The sequence below is a fragment of the Eucyclogobius newberryi genome, unplaced genomic scaffold, assembly GCF_026437365.1.
Source record: "Eucyclogobius newberryi isolate DKJ021-1_F unplaced genomic scaffold, fEucNew1.0.hap1 SCAF_1, whole genome shotgun sequence".
In the NCBI taxonomy this organism is placed as follows: domain Eukaryota; kingdom Metazoa; phylum Chordata; class Actinopteri; order Gobiiformes; family Gobiidae; genus Eucyclogobius; species Eucyclogobius newberryi.
The window spans coordinates 37,208,292-37,226,647 of NW_027315723.1; the positions used below are offsets into that span (position 1 = coordinate 37,208,292).

At 40.4% G+C, this 18,356-nt stretch overlaps 1 protein-coding gene across 1 annotated transcript in view; it reads left to right on the forward strand.

Moving 5' to 3' along the window:
• Window positions 1-18,356, forward strand: part of rngtt (RNA guanylyltransferase and 5'-phosphatase) — a 131,539-nt gene that overhangs the window by 37,380 nt on the left and 75,803 nt on the right. Inside the window, exon 10 of the mRNA XM_072445413.1 lies at window positions 2,303-2,374. Coding sequence (XP_072301514.1) covers window positions 2,303-2,374 — 72 coding nt within the window. The remainder of the gene's footprint in view (window positions 1-2,302; window positions 2,375-18,356) is intronic.

The window sequence follows — 18,356 nt, forward strand, 5'->3', positions numbered from 1 at the left end:
TGGCTCCTCTCAACGTGGAGGAGCAGCGGCTCTACTGTGACTGAGCTCCTCACCCTATCTCTAAGGGAGCGCCCAGCCACCATGCGGAGGAAACTCATTTCAACCGCATGTATTCGCTGTCTTGTCCTTTCGGTCATTACCCAGAGGTCATGACCATAGGTGAGGGTAGGAACGTGGATTGACCGGTAAATTGAGAGCTTTGTCTTTGGACTTGGCTCCTTCTTCACCTCAACAGTCCGATGCAGTAACCACATCACTGCAGACGCTGCACCAATCTCATGTTCCATCCTTTCCTCACTTGTGAACAAGACCCCAAGATACTTGAACTCCTCCACTTGGGGCAAGGACTCTCCACCCACCTGGAGTGGGAAAGCCACCTCTTTCCAGTTGAGAACCATGGCCTCGGATTTTTGGAGGTGCTGATTCTCATTCCAGCTGCTTCACACTCGGCTGCAAACCGAGCGCTATGGAAATGTGACAATTCACAATTTTTATTAAATATATATATATAATATTGTCATAACTTATCCTGGGATATGAACTAACATACTGAGGACACATCAAAACTACTCATGGGTTTATTGCGCGATACTTTACCACCCCAGATATAGTGTGTCTAGTACCCCCTTAAAGGTCCCATGTCATGCAAAATCGACTTTTCAGAGCTTTTAACCTTCTTACAGTGCTATTGGTACCTTAGCTAGAGAAAACTCTCTCTCCTTCTCCTCGGTTGAGCAGACGGATGGGGCCTACTCACAAGGATGAGTCAGCCTAGTGAGTGCTGTACCACGCTTCCCTGTTTCAGCCCATCCTCCAGGAAGCACTCTGTATCTGTACCTGTTAGTCCCTTTTTAAAAATATAGCCTCACCCCCACCCTCCTGTTGTTTCCAAGATGCTGCCTACCATCAAACCTTGTGCAGAAGCACGCATCAGCCCCGCTGCTACACGTGCGTTTGTTTATTAGTGCAGCAGATCTTTTGTCTCCGTAGATTTCAGTCTCTTCTGAGCATGAACACAGTCTTTCTCGGCGTCATTTTTGTGCTGTACACTGAAGGAAGCCTGAAGCCAGGGAAAGGTGCTGCTATACTTGGAACGAGCCAGAACGAGGCTGCAGGTGTGCAGTAGGACGCTAGGGATGATTGACATTTGGGAGAACTACTCTGCTGTCCACGCCACGAGGAAATGAGACTCAGATTGCGCGCCAGAAATCCTCTATTATTCCTTTTAAGAGTAAACTCTCAAAACAAAAACAAAAACAAATCTAAACTAATGTTACAGCACACAAGCAGAGGACAGAGAGATGTATGCCGTTCTTTACAACCATTATTCTTTCTGCAGCTATGTTTGGAAGTAAAATTATATCTTAAGATGGCTATTGTTTAGTTTTTAGGTAATAAAGTAATCTGACCATACACTGTATGTTAAAATTAAAGTGATAATACTTCGTCACATTTTTGCCTTTCAGCAATTTACAATGAACAAATTACTGAATAATTTAGAGAGTTGAAAAGATAACAAAACAGTTCGTCCAACTAGATGTCTCAAGTGTTGGTTGTCATAGTGGTATGTTTTATGTTCCATGTTCCATGTTCCAGCCTCTGCACCTGACTCAACTCCAGAGCTGTGCATAATAGATGTGCTGCTATTTCTGCTTCACTTTTTTTTCTCCTCGTCACACATGCTCACACCAGCTCCTCTTCAATGCTGCAGGCATCTTTCAAAGAACTGTATGTCCCCTAGAGAGTCCCCTCCCACTGTGCCACTACGTAGGATTTCGTTTGAATTATAAATGCATTGAAGTCTATATATAAACTGTAATTGTTATATTTTAGTATTTTAGTATTTAAGTAAGTCATTGTTTAAAAATGTTTGATAGGTATGCTAAATTATAATGGTGAGTATATTGTCTGCAATATAAGCTATTTTAAAAAAGCCACAAAAATAACTGATTAGAAATAAAATTAAACCAACTTGTTTACACTTTTTCACTACATAAACGTAATATTTTAGATGGATTTTTAAAAACAAAGTTATGATGGATTACCGTTAAAAAGCTCATCATCGCAGTCATCGTCGTCGTCATCAAGATAATATATCAAAATAAACAATTTCTCCACACCGGGTGGTGGTAAACTACAGGGTAGCAACAACTACCCTGGGGCTGACTGATGCAAGAAAATCTGCCATCATGTGCCATCGGCCCCACTGACCACCAGCAGCAATCACCCACACTCTACATCAGACCTGGGATCCATATCTACACTGGTAAGCCTTGACCTGACTTTCATGTTTATGTTGCAGGAAATGATCATTGACAAGGTGAACGGTCAGCCGGTCCCTCGCTACCTGATCTACGACATCATCAAATTCAACGTGAGTATCTTGGCGTGATCTTTTCTGTGACCTGCTCTGGAAATGAGATAGAGGAAATCCGCTAATACACATGGCACTAGGTAAAATACTAGAGCAATTTTTATTTGAACCTATTTAAGCATCAATAATACGCTTGTATCTTTTTAACTTAGTAAAAGCATTTGGTTTGGAGCATAATTCAGCATTTGGAGGAAGACATTTCAATGTTTGTGTTCAATTTTGAACTGAACTGAAATGTTATTTTTTGCACTTAGGGTTTTTATCTGTGCTGAGAATTAGTGTGTGTGAATAACTACTATATATTAAGTTATATAAGTTATTTGGTAGTTATTAATGATTAAAAGGCTGTATTATTTTAACCCTGTGACGAGCTGGCCCCTGTCTATCTTGTACCCCGCCTAAGGCCCAAAGTCACTGGTATAGGCTCCAGTCACCCGCGACCCTGAACGGAAACAGCCAGTAGAAAATGAAAGGAATTTTGAAAGCCATGTTTGATGAGACAAAACAAATAAACAATTGTGATTGATTAATATGAGGGGAAAAATGTGTGGGCCAGCTTTTACTTGAATCCATGTTCTTTCTTTCACCAGTTCAGTTTAAGTGGACATAACAAGAGGGCCTATTTTACATATTGATTAAACCCTCTCTTCACTTCGCGTCCTACATCTACTATTTGAGAAGTTATTGATGGTTCTCTAACTGTTCCATCTTCAATTCAGAGAAAAGTAGTTTGTTTGCAATTGTGGCTACTTTGGAAACGGACTCTACTTTAGCCCGCCCACTGCCCTTTCACTATTGCAAAAGGCGTGAAAATCTGTCATCATTGTTTGCAGCTTTATCCCAAATGTGTGACCCATGGAGCTATTAAATTATCTGGATAGGGTATTGCAAGCTCAAACCTGTTGTGAGTCGTCCCAGTCCATCCAGCCCAAAAAGTGCAGATGTAAAAACAAACCTACAGCTTTCACAAAGGTGAGATTACTATTTTCAGGTCATGAACTTTTTTCCGTATCAAAATCCTTCAGTTTTCTTATTAGAATCTTTAAATTCGTCTCACTCTGCTTTGCGCTGCTCCGCTCTTGCACCTCTGCCTCTGATTGGTCACAATGGTCAGAGCGGTCACACGGTATGCAAGCCGGGTCTCTTGACACTATTTCCAGGCCGCACAGCCACCGGATATACCGATCCGCTATAGGCTAAACTGGCGATACGCTCTAGCGAGCACGGCCCATTGAGTTCAATGAACAGCCATCTTGCTCTCTGGGGGCTTGGTGTGACCCCATAAAAGAAGTTTTCCAATTGCACACTGCACATAAATTGCACATTAGGTTATGCTAGCTACATCATTGTGTCTGTATTGGAGAGTGGTCAATTGTAATGGACGATTTTTTGGCGCGAAATCTGAGTCTCATTTCCTCGTGGCGTAGTCCTGCCACGTATCAATCATAGGATGCACCTACTGCTCACCTGCAGCCTGGTCGGCTCGTCCCCAGGAGAACAGCATGTTTTCCTGTGTCTAAGTGCATGGATCCATCATAATATAGTTCCTTCAGTGTACGGAACAAAATTAAGACCAAGAAAGACAGTTCGAGCTGGCTCAGAAGAGACGAGAGATCCAATGCGATCCGTCGCGCTAGTAAACAAACGCACGTGTAGCCGCGAGGCTTTTCTCTGCTTCCGCACGGGTTGAGTGCGCATGCGCACTTCTGCTTGAGTTCTCAAATCGGCGAAAAATTGTCCATTACGCCTTTAAATGAAAGATGCAGACTTACTTCCTGAAAACATCATCTTGAAAGAGAGAGCATTTATAATATGTTGATTTGAGAAATGAAGACTGTAACAAAAAGACAATAAAATAACATTTAACTAAGACAAAATAATAATTAAATTTGTAATTTAACTTAATACAATGACATATTTACTCAATGTCATTATTCACCTTATTCCAGAAGCCCGTCTGGGCTCCGCCATACGACTTCTAATCCTTCTTCTGGTTGTATTTGTTAACATAGGGCTCGTCCTCCAGAGAAGATAAGTTCTACACAGACTAAAAAGCCATTTTCGGGCCGCCCAGGAAATCAGTGCATTGTTGACTTGTTGGTGACATGAACATCGAACATTCTACACAAATCCATCTACTTTATAGCATAATTAACGGCTATACTTTTTCCTTGTTCTCCATTTAAACCAACAGAGTTCTTGCTGGATCAGAGGTTCCATTACAACAGAAGTACTGAGAAAAAAAGAGGGAAATAAGGTGGGGCGGAATAAGGTGAATAGAGCAGATTGGGCAGTTTGGTGGGTCTGAAAAGGCCCACTTTTAGAGATGCTGCCTCCAAATGTAGTCAAGTTCAGCTCCAGGTCTGTTTTAGCTAAGGAGGCGCTACACAACACAGCAAGATGAGAAGAGAATGTAGACTTGCAGATGCACCAAACATTTACTTGATAAACTGCCTCATTTCCTGTGATTGTAACTTATACATTTTGTTTAGCTAGCACACATTAACAACATGTTATATTTACAGCGTATAATGTATTGGCCAAACCCAATGCCGATTCTTCTTCTGCGTCGCTTGGAGCCTAGAGTGCCCTCATGTGAAATGCATTTGCCAGTGTGAAAATGACGGATAATATCACATATAAATCGCTCCAGAGTATAAGTCACACCCCGGCTAAAACTTTGTAAAAAGGTGTGATTTATAATCCGGAAAATACAGTATTTGGGTAACATCAGGCGCTCTCATAAGATAAGATAAGATAAGATAAGATAAGATGATCCTTTATTGTCCCACATGGGGAAATTTCATTGGTGCAACGCAGGAAGATACAGAGGTAGATACAGAAGAACAGATCACTTATAGGAAATAGCCGTGCCCCTGAACCTGGAACCTGGCCCAGAAGAAGGAAACACATTCAAAATAACCTTGGGAAAGAGCTCTAAGGCAAACTGGTTGTGGTACCAGAGCCAGTTGAAATGTAATGTAACAATAAAGGCCAGTGCAGTTACTGTAGGCAATTGCACTTTTAGATTTGTATTGGATCACATTGTTAAGTTTGAAAGCAAATATTTTGCCTCCCTGAGGCCTCCCTCATCTCAGATCATCTGAGCGGGCTGCTCGTCTGTATGTAAGCTGATGTGGAATGGGATTAGATTTCTCTCAAACCTGAAAATCCAATCCCTGCTTGGGCTTCACTGAGGTTAGAACAGGCAGTCCGGGGCTCCTGTGTTTGATGACAGGTTTTTGTCAGCCTGCAGCCCGCCTTGACCCTGCAGCATGTCACGTATCACTCTTTTTGTCTCAACTCAAGTTGAAGCTAACATCACATTCAAGATATTTCAACTTAAAATCCATTTATTTTAAATGCACACCCGTTTATCAAATAATAAAGAAGCACATATATTATCATTTTAATGCACACAGCAATTATGCATTATTCTATGTATTAAATATTAATATTAAGGAAGAGCTAATATATTTAGATATCAATATATCATGATATTGATATCTGTATGGATATCACCATGAGTCTTTTTTGGTAAATTGTATGATATTATTTAGTGAAATTTTGTTGCTTGTTTAGAAAAAGGAATCTTGTTTATATAATCAAATTTGAATTAACTGCTTGGTTTCTTAAAATGGGTGTATTTCATATTAAGTTTTTGCAGGCAGTGGTTTAATCAAGAAAATTGTGATATAGTATTGTGAGCCACGTGTATTGTATCAAATCGTGTGGGACCCTTGTTAATATACTGTATAATTCTATTTATACATTTCACTCCACTTGGCTAGGCCAAACATTAATATATTTATCTAATTTCCATGTTTTTAATATGAATTTAATTCATTCCCATTGATGTCATAGGAGCGACTTGACATAGAACTGATTACTCTATTACTATTGTACCATAAGCAAGGCCACTGATAATTGTCCTGGTGCATCTGTGCATGTGAAATTGCTTTAATATTGTTAGTGGGTGGCCGAATCGCTCAAATCGCTCGCATTATTTTGTCGTGGACATTTTCTTGGGAACAGCCTGAGGACAACATTACAAGGCTGTTAATTGCTAACACTTCTCCAAACTGTAAATGAATTCCTCCCTTCAGCTCATCTGCATGCTGCTAACGGCCAACACGCAGACTGCAGAGGACACAGTTTGCTCCAGCACAGCCACTGTTCTGCTTTAAAAATATAATCCTGAATTATACACAGGAACCCTGTTTTTTCATTCTTCAGTCCCCATCTCTCAACATCTACAAAAACATTGAGCAACTTGCTTTTATTTGATTAAATCAATCTGAATCCATATTATAATATGTTGCACCAGATGAAGTTCCCAGCTTAGCATAATTGCTTCATGCTTCTAGCTCCTTCAATCTTTGTTGCATATTACATGCAGTCTTTTTGACTGTAAGTTATGGATTGCCACAGCACACCTATGTCTTGAAGCATGCTGGTTTGGGTCCTCTAATGGTCAGATTGTTACATACAGTATTTCTTCCTTTTATGTTTTTATTGACTTAACTCTCTAAATCAATATATTTATGGACATGAAACACTGAACACTTTTGCACAGCATACAAATGTATATGGTCAACAGCCAATGGGAATGGATTTTATTCAATTTAAGTATGAATATAAACAAAAATTATATTTTTTTAAAGTAAAAACATGGTGTAAGTTATTACAAATGGGCATCTATAGTTATGTCTATTAGTTGTGTAAAGAATGGGGTAGGGGTTAAATAAGGTTTGGTTTTCATCCCACTCCTGTTCTTAATCTGGAATGTATTACTTTTACATTCTCAAATTAAGTTAAATGTTAAGTACTTGACAATTGTTGACAATTTGCTCTGCGCTGTATTTTAGTGTTGTCAAGACACTAACATTTCTAATTAATTCAATACTAAAGAAACATCTTGATACTTGACCAATAACCTTTATTTAACAAGGTAAAAAACCATTGAGATTGAGTGGTCAGGATATGGATCCAGACCAGACTATTTTCCCCAAATGTGATTTTTTTCTTTCTTCTTTTCCCCCCAGTATTGACATCTGTTTACCGTATTTTGCGCACGAAAAGGCGCACCGGATTATTAAGCGCACCATCAGCTATCTGTGTACCATGTGTACTGGTCCATACATAAAGCGCACTGGACAATAAAGCGCATAAGATAAACAAAACAGACGGATAAGTCAGAGTCAGTTGAGCTTTATGAAACGCGTTCAACTCATTCAGATCAACATTGTTCAATATCAAAACACACTCTGCTATCGCTAACAGACACGTTAGCATATCCAAATCAATTCTCAGTCAAGATCACTTGTAAACACGTAAAATACAAACACAGAACACACTCTGCTACCGCTAAAAGACACGTTAGCATATTCACAACAACTACCAGCCTCGTTCAGTTGCAACACGTAAAATACAACAGTCTGATATCGCTAAAAGACAGTTAGCATATTCACAACAACTCCCAGCCTCGTTCAGTTGCAACACGTAAAATACATCACAATACACTCACTTTTTCAGTTCATTCCTCGTCATCAAATCCTTCAAATGCGCCGAAGTACATCCCGCATAGCTATGACCAGACGTCCCGATTTACCTGGGACAGCACCGATTGTTTACGTCCCGTGTCCTGGTTTAATGTCTGCTGGAGCGCATAATGGTAAAAGCAGCCAAAGCGCCGATAGTGCTCCGTGCTAAAATCTCTTTGGTCATGTGATCCAACATCCATCTCGGACCCACGCGGCAGTTCAGTGATGATTCCGGCCTTTTGATTCCCACAGTTGACTGATAGTTTAGCCCGTAAGCGCATAATATAATGGTCTCTTGGCAGCAGCCATCTTGGGCCATCTTCGAGTCCTTCATTTACCGGTAGGTGTCTGCGTTGTGCCTGACTGAAAATGTTGTTTACGTTTTGACAAAGTGTCCGTGTGCCGCGTGCAGGTAGACTACTATTCCCAGAATGCTTTGCACATATGTTGTTGGGACTTCTGGTTCCGGAGTACTGTAAATATAGTCGCGCATCGGCGTATCGTGTCCCAAATCTTCTTTATACACCATGTACCACACAAAATATCTTCGCGGTCAGTAAGCACAACCAGAAATAAACCATATATTAAGCGCACGGACGGCTTTTGAGGACGTTAAAGACTTTTACATGCGCTTTATAGTGCGGAAAATACGGTAAATGTTTATCTAGTTTTGATACTACTTTCAGAATTTGCGTATGTTTTCCCCCCCATAACCTTTGTATTAGTTTAAAAAAATGAAATCAGTGCAGACTAAGAAGCTAATGATCTGAAGTGGTAAGGTCTAAAAGAAAAGAAGAAAACAATTACAAATCTTTCCCATTTAAAAAATACAAGGAGCTAAGAAAAACACCATGTCCTTTTGAGCGAGTCTTTGTCGATGGTGGTCACTCATGCTATTTCTGTTTGTCTGGCCTCCCCTCTATTGATGAGAGGATCACACAGGCAAGTAGCTCGATAAGACCTCCAGTGGCGCGGGGATCGTCTTGGCGAGGTTCAGGCGCGGCACACTACTCCCCAGGCCATTTCTGTCGCATCGATCCAGGCTGCACACAGTATTGGCCTTCTCCATCATCTGTGCTGCTCTACTCTTTGGCACCACCCACTACCTGCCAAGACCAGCTAACGTTTGTACTAGAGAAGAGTGCCTGGGAAAGTAACGACAGGACACATTTGACTTAACCGACTAGAAATGGATAATATATTGTGTTTGGGGGTTTTGTTCGGATATCTTATACGAGATTTTCAGAGAGCAAAAATAAATCAAGCCTTTGGAAAAAAGCCCAAAACAAGCAACCTCACACACAAAATAAACTAGTAGATAGATCTGGAGTGTCATCACTGAACCAGTGCTAATAAGATGGGAATATTGTTTTAGCATATTTACCATTTATAATTGTTTTAAAATGTGAATTAATTTTATTCTAACAGAGATTACTGGGTCTATTGTTCTGAAACAAAATGGAAAAAAGGCTCCAAATAACTGAATACAATAAATAATTATATTTCACCTGTCAACATTTCAAAGTGACTTTCAAATAAAGTCACTTAATTTGACAAATTTGACAGTAGATGAAATATTTGATTCCATATTCACGCATCAGCAGGACCAGGAATATGGTCTTGTGATATGATTTCTGATAAGAAATGTTGATAGGCTGTTGCTGCTCAAACTCAATATGAGCTCACTATTTTTATAGTTTAAGTGAGAATAAACTCTTCCTGTAGTGACTCAAATGGGTGCATTCTGATTGTATTCACAGTGTCCAGCTCTTCAGTCACATTAGTGTGGACACAGTCAGAGTTCACAGCAGCTTCACTATGTCATGTTAATTAGGGCTGCAGCAATCTATTATTTTAGTAATTGAGTTAATCTATCGATTATTTTCTTCGAGTAATCGCTTACATTTTTTCGAAAGCATTTTCAGGTTTCTTTAGATAAACTTTATGGTTCACTATAGTTAACAAAAGGTAGAATGGACGATTTTTTTGGCCCAAATTTTAGTCTTATCTCCTCGTGGCGTGGACTGCCGATTAGTCCTGCCACATATCAATCATAAAACGCACCTACCGCTCACCTGCAGCCGCGTGTGGCTCGTCCCCCGAGAGCAGCACGGTTCCGCGTGTCTAAGCGCATTGATCTATCATCAGGCCCGTAGCCAGGGGGTTCGGCGGGTTCGAACGAACCCCCCATTTGGGCCGAAAAGGTCCGTCTATCATGGGCGGAGCCAGGCCCTGGCTTTGGAGCTTGAGCCCCCGATCTCTGTCCAAATGTATCATGACGTCTCTAAGTGGATAGCGCAACAGGTAGAGCGTTGGGTTGGAACGCAGGTGGCCAGGGTTCAAATCCAGCAGTGGCTTCAATTCTCTTTACTCGTTTCATTGGTTATTTTTGTTGAACTGATGTATGATTGGCTGCATGTAGAAAGTGGGCGGGAGCTTAGAAAGTGCGTGGTGTTTACAGCATGTCACGCAATCTGACCAATTTGGCCTTTTCTATCATTTAACTGAGGTTTTGCAAAAAGTGAAGGGCATAAATAAGAGCAGATCGACTGGAAAAAAGAGACATTCAGAACATGTGCTGAAAAGCAAAGTTTATCTAACGTAGAATAGACAACAACAGCACATAATCGTTCAAACCATGAATTCATTGTGGTTGTCGGTGAAGCAGTGGCTCAGGTTTTATTCATCTACAAAGCTAAAGCAGAGAAACTACAGGACAAACAGCTCACTGAGGAAGGTGTCTGCTAAAGGTAAGACTGACTTTTACTTTCAATAAAGATCCGTCTAATTTTAAAACAGCCCTTCAACCTTAAAGGCTGACTAGCCTAGACAGCAGAGCATCAGTCTGTCTAGGCTCCTCTGCTGTTCTGTTCAACGTTTTTTGGAGGGAGGAGCTCTCTCAGAAGGCAAAAAGGCTGTCTTTGCCTTTGGAGGGTTACTGTAACTGCACTAAAACCACATCATATTGGCCAGAATGAACCCCCTCCCTTTCTTTTTGGGCTAAGCCCCGGATGTTTAGAATGTCTGGCTCCGCCTCTGCCGTCTATAGCAGTAACTTTCAATATTTTGTATCATTGTTCACTTGAGGGACCACAGATATTAGAGGTAGTGAGCCTCACCAGCCAGGAGGACCAATTAGAAGCGAGCACAAAACGAAACTAGGTAATTTTTGCACGCTGTAACCGTGTGCAAAAATGACCTAGTTTCGTTTTCGCTAAAACTGGGTTGATACTTGATACTAAAAATACTAAAAAGGTCCACCTTGACACAAAAAGAACCCCCCCATAGAAATCCTTGCTACAGGCCTGATCATGATATAGTTCCCTCAGTGTACGGGACAAAATGAAGACGGAGATGGACTGTTCGAGTTGACTCATAAAAGACGGAAATCTACGGGAGACGAGTGATGCAATGACATCCGTCGCGCTAATAAACAAACGCACATGTGTGTTGTATCAGTCCGCAGTGCCGCCTGTGTTCTCAAATCGCCGAAAAAATCGTCCAGTGCGCCTTTAACAAATAAGGAGTTTCTGCTTAATATGACACATTTTATTCTTAAATTCACCAAATTGTCCCTAAAACTGCAACATTCAATCCAAACTGTTAGAATATATAAATGACTAATTAACTTGTCATCAGACAGTGTTTGTAAACTGTTACAGTAGCTACTAACTAATTAGCGTTTTGTGTCACATAAAATAACTTTGTTGGTGAGGCCAGTGATTCCTGGTGTTTTGAGCTGTAACGCTGCAGTCATTTTTCAGCATTAGCTCCGTGAGCCGTTCATTTTATCGTTCGCGTTTTCCCCCGCTCTCTCCTCTGTTGTGCTCTAGTGGGTGCAGGTCCATGCGGAACGAGCTTTGTGTGCAACGAAAACTCCACAAGTCGTTCCGTGCCCTCAGTGTGCCACAGATTCACATGTTTTTTTGTATTAAATATGCAAATTGCCAATGACTTACTGCAGTGGTTCCCAAAGTCAATTTCTTGGATCATAGCGAGTAATATTTTGCTTCTAAAATGAAAATAAATTATTATTAATTGTATATTTTAATTGTGCTCCGGTAACAATATATGATAATACATTTACTGTACTTCCGCAGTTTGAAAGTTTACTTTTTTGAGTATACTTTGTGAAGTCTGTCTCCTGTCGTCATCATCAGTCGCTGTCTCCTCTGTGTGGGTGACTTGACAGCAGTGATAGACATTGTGCTAATTACATATGTTGTACCTTAATGTTGTTGCTAAAGAAAGCCGTTATTATTGCCTCTGGGGTTATTGTGACTTTAGATGTCAATGCCCACTTTTTGTTTGTTATAGAAATTATTTAAACTATTTTAAAGTCTGAAATAAAATTCAAGGGTGGGCAGCCCTTCAGTGAACAGTTCATTATTCCATCCATATAAAATAGGGCCCAACAGATGATAATTTTAGGGCTGATCGGTTGGGGGACTAATTGTTGATACCTTCCAATTTATTTAGTAATGTTGAGACTGTTGATTTGATAACTGGGTCAGGCTGTATTTGTTTTTGGGTTTAAGTCATATTTACTGTTATTCTACTTCTTACACAATAGCCTACTATTCAAGTTAACACTTGTATGGTTAGCCTAATATGCACACGTTGTTAATTAATATGCGTAAATGCTGACATTAACAAACAAAAAAATCACAGCTCATTCACTAGAGCTATGCTCAATATATCGATATTGTGATATATCGTGACAGACTTCTTGACAGTACATGTATCCATACAGAGATGTGTATTGTGATACTTTTAAAAGTGAAGTCATTAGAAATTGACGTGTTCTACACTTTTGGACCTACAGACCGATGCATCAAGGCAGAATCTGAGGAACTGAAAATGTGACTTCATTATAGGACAGTATCAGTATTCTGATATTGAAGATGAAATTCTAATGAATATTGTGATTCTACTTATCAAAACATAATTTTATTAAACTTTTAACACCGGTTTTAAGGGATATCCATGAATCAGGACACGTATCGTATCAAGTTCTCTGTATCTGCATTTGTATTGTATCGTGGACCCTGTATCGGGGATATTTATTGTATCGTGAGGTACAAGGCCAAGGGGGTCCAACCTTTTTTCACTGAAGGCCGCATTTTGAAAATTATACGAAGCAGAGGGCCACAAACAACTCGACAATGTCAATCATTCGAAGTTTTGCATTTGACATAGTTTCAATGCGCCTCCCATCTTTGATAAAACATGGAACATTAATGTTAGGTTGGTATGACATCAAAATGCTTGATTTTTTCAAATTTTACTGTTAAAAGTACTACTTTTTGTTGTTTTGACCAACTTTGAAGGAAGCTGGAGGGAGGCCCAACAAAAATTGGTCGGAGAGCATTAGGCCCCCAGTGTGTAGTTTGGACATGCCTGTACTAGGCAATACCCAGCCCTATCATTCACTTACCAGTGTCCCCTTTAATGATCTGCTTTTATGTTGAAATCATCAAATGGTGACTCACTAGTTTCATGTAGCTCTATGGTCAAACACAGACACGTTACCACATTTAACCATTTTCAATGAAGCGTGAACTTTCTGAAGCAGATTACGTTAATTACCTCTTCATGGCAATATACTACCGTATTTTTCGGACTTTAAGCCGCTACTTTTTTACCATGCTTTGAACCCTGCGGTCATTATAACAATGCGTCTAATTTATAGATTTTTACCGGCAAATGGCCACCAGGGGACAATCTAGCAGGAAGCGCAAGCGCAAGACACGCTGTAGAATAAGACTTCAGTGGAAGCTTCAAAACGCTGTGTGTTTTATTACAATCAGACTCATACTCACGGAGAAATTAGTTTAATGAGGAAGTGACTCTACATGCGGCAGAATACAAAGACACACGCGGAGCGCGCACATGTGATATACGGCGATCTGCAGAACCTGCTGCATTGAAATTAAACTTTCTTGGCCTGGGTCTCACGGGTCAAAAGTCAACATGTGTATCACTACCATGGACCATTTTTCTGTGTAAATATCTCATGTTACAACGTAACACTCACTCAATAAGCAGATGGAACAGATGAACCAGATGTGAAGACACAGGTAAATCAGCTCACACAGAGTAATCAAGGACAGAGGGGACAGTAGGGACAGCTGTGACGTGTTTGTTAAGCGTCAAAATGATGTGTATTTTTATTTACCATTTACTATTTACTATCCAACTCCTATTCACTTAGAAATTAGTATAATTAGTAACACAGCGCAGCGGACCCCGTGTGCCCCGCGAAAGCCCTGTTCAAAAAACGCTTCACTACCTAATTTATTTATGTATATCTCATGTCACAACGTGTGCACCTGTGGTTTATTGTCAGGTAATAAAAATAAGAAGTTACTTTTGCTTAATTTAATCATGCCAGACTAACTGTAAAATGTCTTAATAATTTACAGATGAAAGAAATAACATTTGATAACCTTTACCTGAAAATAGGGAGAAATAATCATGAGAGTTGTTTTTCTCTAGTGGTGGGTGAAAGGCATTGCCAATGATCAACAAAAGGATTCAGGCTTATAGCTAATTACTGAAGATATGATGATCAAAATGACCTCAAACAAAATACATAACCTGACAAATATATTTTTTAGCAAACTTTTATCCATATTTATTCATTGTCTTTTTAAACATGACCTCACCTTATGAACCACATCAATGTATAAAGGCAAATAGAATTGTGGGGGGTTATATTCCCTTTCAAACATATCACAGGCTCAGGCTCTGAAAATGTCTAATTCAAGAATAACAAGATAATAACTATAGTTTAGTTGAGGATGTCAGTCAGGTTTCAAGCGTCACAACCTATGTCACAATGCACACTGTTACTTATGTCATGTTCCCGGCATGTCAGGTTTCTTATTTTGATCAAGTTTATTGTTGATGACATTTATACTAGAAAAAAAGAAAGTAATTAGAACCAGTAATTAGTGTTTTTTGTAGCAATCTGTATCAGTAGCAATGCCATTGGTGTGTCCTGTTTAGCTGGATTGATGTTTCTCACCAGAGGGCCTCTGTGATTGACACTTGTAATAGTGAACCACATGAAGCTGTTATAATATTCAATCAGTGCGCAGTTAATCTGATCAAGGTGAGCTGCCTCTCTGCAGAGTTGGTGAAATTGGGTCAGTACAAGAGTAACAGAGCTGAAGAATCAATTTCCAAAACAGCCAATGTCCAAGTGTCCAAAAGCCACTGCACATCTTTTCTTACTTTTTACCAAGATTTTCAACTACAATTGTAAAATACAGATAAGTAGAGACTAGGAATGTCACGATGTCAATTTTTTGTGTTACGAATATTGTGAGAAAATAGCGTCACATATGAGACTGTGAAATCTTGTTTAACACATTACTATTTCTCAAGTTTGTTAACAGCTTTATGAAAGGCAATTGTCAGAATGACAAAATAAAGGTACTTTATATTTAGACTTATGTATTTACCACTTAATTTTGCTTCCAGAATAGTAATTTAGTAATCTATATCGATTAATTGCATAATCATTTAAAAAATAATAATTATTGGTACATTCTGTAAATCATTCAAAAGCATAGAAAATATGTTTCTAAATAAACAGTTATAGTTCATAGTAAAATAATTTCAAATAAAAAATAAGGAGTTTCTGCTTAAAAGCTTAAGATAAAACATTTTATGCTTAATTTCACATAAGTATGTCCCCAAGACGGCAACATTTAACTTCACCAATCCAAACTGTTCTGTTTGTATATAAAGAATATATATAAAGGACTAAATAACTTTTTGGATTGTTGGTACAATTACTGTAGCTAATTCATTTGTGTTTCTGTCACATAACTTTACGGACTGTCTGTTTCATAATCGTTGTCCTCTGTGCTGTTTCCATGGATGTTTTGGCTGTTTCAAAGCACACCAGAGGAGAGAGTGCTGGATTTTAAACTCACAAGTGTGACGGGGAAACGTAGCTTTGTTGTCTGAAAGAGCACAGAGGACCACGAGAATGAAACAGAAAGTTTGAGAAGGCAAAGACACAGAGGCTAAAGTGTACAGCACACAGAGCTAGTTCCAGCTCAAAACACCGTGCTCATTATATCATTATATTGATGTAAATAATCATGATTCTCGATTAACCCAGTGCTTTTCAAACTTTTTCTGGAGCCTCCGCCTTAGAGGATAGAAAAAAAAATATATATATATATATATATATATATATTTGTTCCAGTGTCATTATCAGTAAAATGGGTTTTCTCAGATTGTTACTCATTAGTTTGTGCCATTAACTGAGACAACACAGAGCCTCAAAGCTCTACAAATGAGCCTCCCTGAGTCTCCTCTCAGCACCCTCGGTCTCTCCTCTCCTCTCAGCTACTTCTGTCTCTCCTCTCAGCTCCCTCTGTCTCTCCTCTCAGTTCTCTCTGTGTCTCCTCTCAGCTCCCTCTGTCTCTCCTCTCAGTTCTCTCTGTGTCTCCTCTCAGCTCCCTCTGTCTCTCCTCTCAGTTCTCTCTGTGTCTCCTCTCCTCTCAGCTCCCTCTGTCTCTCCTCTCAGTTCTCTCTGTCTCCTCTCAGCTCCCTCTGTCTCTCCTCTCAGTTCTCTCTGTCTCCTCTCAGCTCCCTCTGTCTCTCCTCTCAGTTCTCTCTGTCTCCTCTCCTCTCAGCTCCCTCTGTCTCTCCTCTCAGTTCTCTCTGTGTCTCCTCTCCTCTCAGCTCCCTCTGTCTCTCCTCTCAGTTCTCTCTGTGTCTCCTCTCCTCTCAGCTCCCTCTGTCTCCTCTCAGTTCTCTCTGTCTCTCCTCTCATCTCAGCACCCTCGGTCTCTCCTCTCCTCTCAGCTCCTTCTGTCTCCTCTCAGTTCTCTCTGTGTCTCCTCTTCTCTCAGCTCCCTCTGTCTCTCCTCTCAGTTCTCTCTGTGTCTCCTCTCCTCTCAGCTCCCTCTGTCTCTCCTCTCAGTTCTCTCTGTGTCTCCTCTCCTCTCAGCTCCCTCTGTCTCCTCTCAGTTCTCTCTGTCTCTCCTCTCATCTCAGCACCCTCGGTCTCTCCTCTCCTCTCAGCTCCTTCTGTCTCCTCTCAGTTCTCTCTGTGTCTCCTCTTCTCTCAGCTCCCTCTGTCTCTCCTCTCAGTTCTCTCTGTCTCTCCTCTCCTCTCAGCACCCTTGGTCTCTCCTCTCCTCTCAGCTCCTTCTGTCTCTCCCCTCAGCTCTCTCTGCCTCTCCTCTCAGCTCTCTCTGTGTCTCCTCTCCTCTTCTCTCAGCTGCACAGACAGTGGGCGGGTCAGTGTTACCTGTCAGACTGCAGTAGATCAGGGGAGAATTGGCACCTCCTCATATTATTCGGTGCTCCATCATTTTCATCGCTGAGTGTCCACACTCAGGCTTTCTACACGGTGGTAACTAGTACCACTGTGCTCATGTTTCACATTTACCATGAAAAGCGCATGAGATCAAAGCAGAAAGAAAGTAGGCGCTATAAAGGCAACATATGTCGATATGACAGGCTTTATATTGACAAATGAGCTCTCCGTTTTTAGCTAGTTAGTTGGTCTCAGAAAGTGAGGAGACGGAACAGAAGCACAGAGCGACAGAAGGGTGCATAGAGGGACATCATGCATGGTTCAGGCAGTGGCCAAAGCCGTGGCTTGTCCTAAACCCAAGGCAAAATGTGTGTGCAGTCTGTGGCTGAAAAAACATCCTCATCCCTACGCCCCCCAAAAGGGATGCCATCCACATTTTGAGAAGCTCTGGATTAACCAAATGATCTTGACCTCCTTTAACTGGACAACCAAAAATGACTGTCAGGAATGTGTTGAAACGTGCCTGTAAATGTCAGGGTAGTATCACACCACAGAAGTGCAGAAATTTCAAAACTATGTCATGTTGATGATATATCACCCACCTTCAATAATCTTCTTTCACAAGACTGCAACTGAGACCAACACAAGTACATCCTCAAATATAACGTGCATACTTTTTTCCTTTTAAAACTATTTCCTGTTCGGCCATCCATACTATTGGATTTCTGATGTTTTTTTGTCTTGCTAGACACATTTGATGCTGCAATCAGTACTTTGGTGAGCAAGAGACAGCTGCCTCTGTTGCAAAAACAAAAAGGTTCTCATCATCATGGATCATTTAGCATTTGTAATGGCCGCTTAGCTCCTGGGAAAAGTATAGTAATAACAGTAATAGGCTGTGTGTAATTGTGGTGTTTTGCGTTAAACAGACTTGACCAGCACATGCCTTGAATCACCCACACGTACGCAGTGTTCTGTCCCGATGACACAGACATGGGCCAGATGGAGCACACTGTGTGGGACAGACCAGCTGTTGTTCCAGTAAAATGAACTTGAGAATTAGTGTTTCAGTCGTGTGGAAAAGCAAGAATCCCAATGCCTTGAAATATTAGATTTTTGCCCAAGATAATTAGAAGTTCTTTCAGTTTGGTAG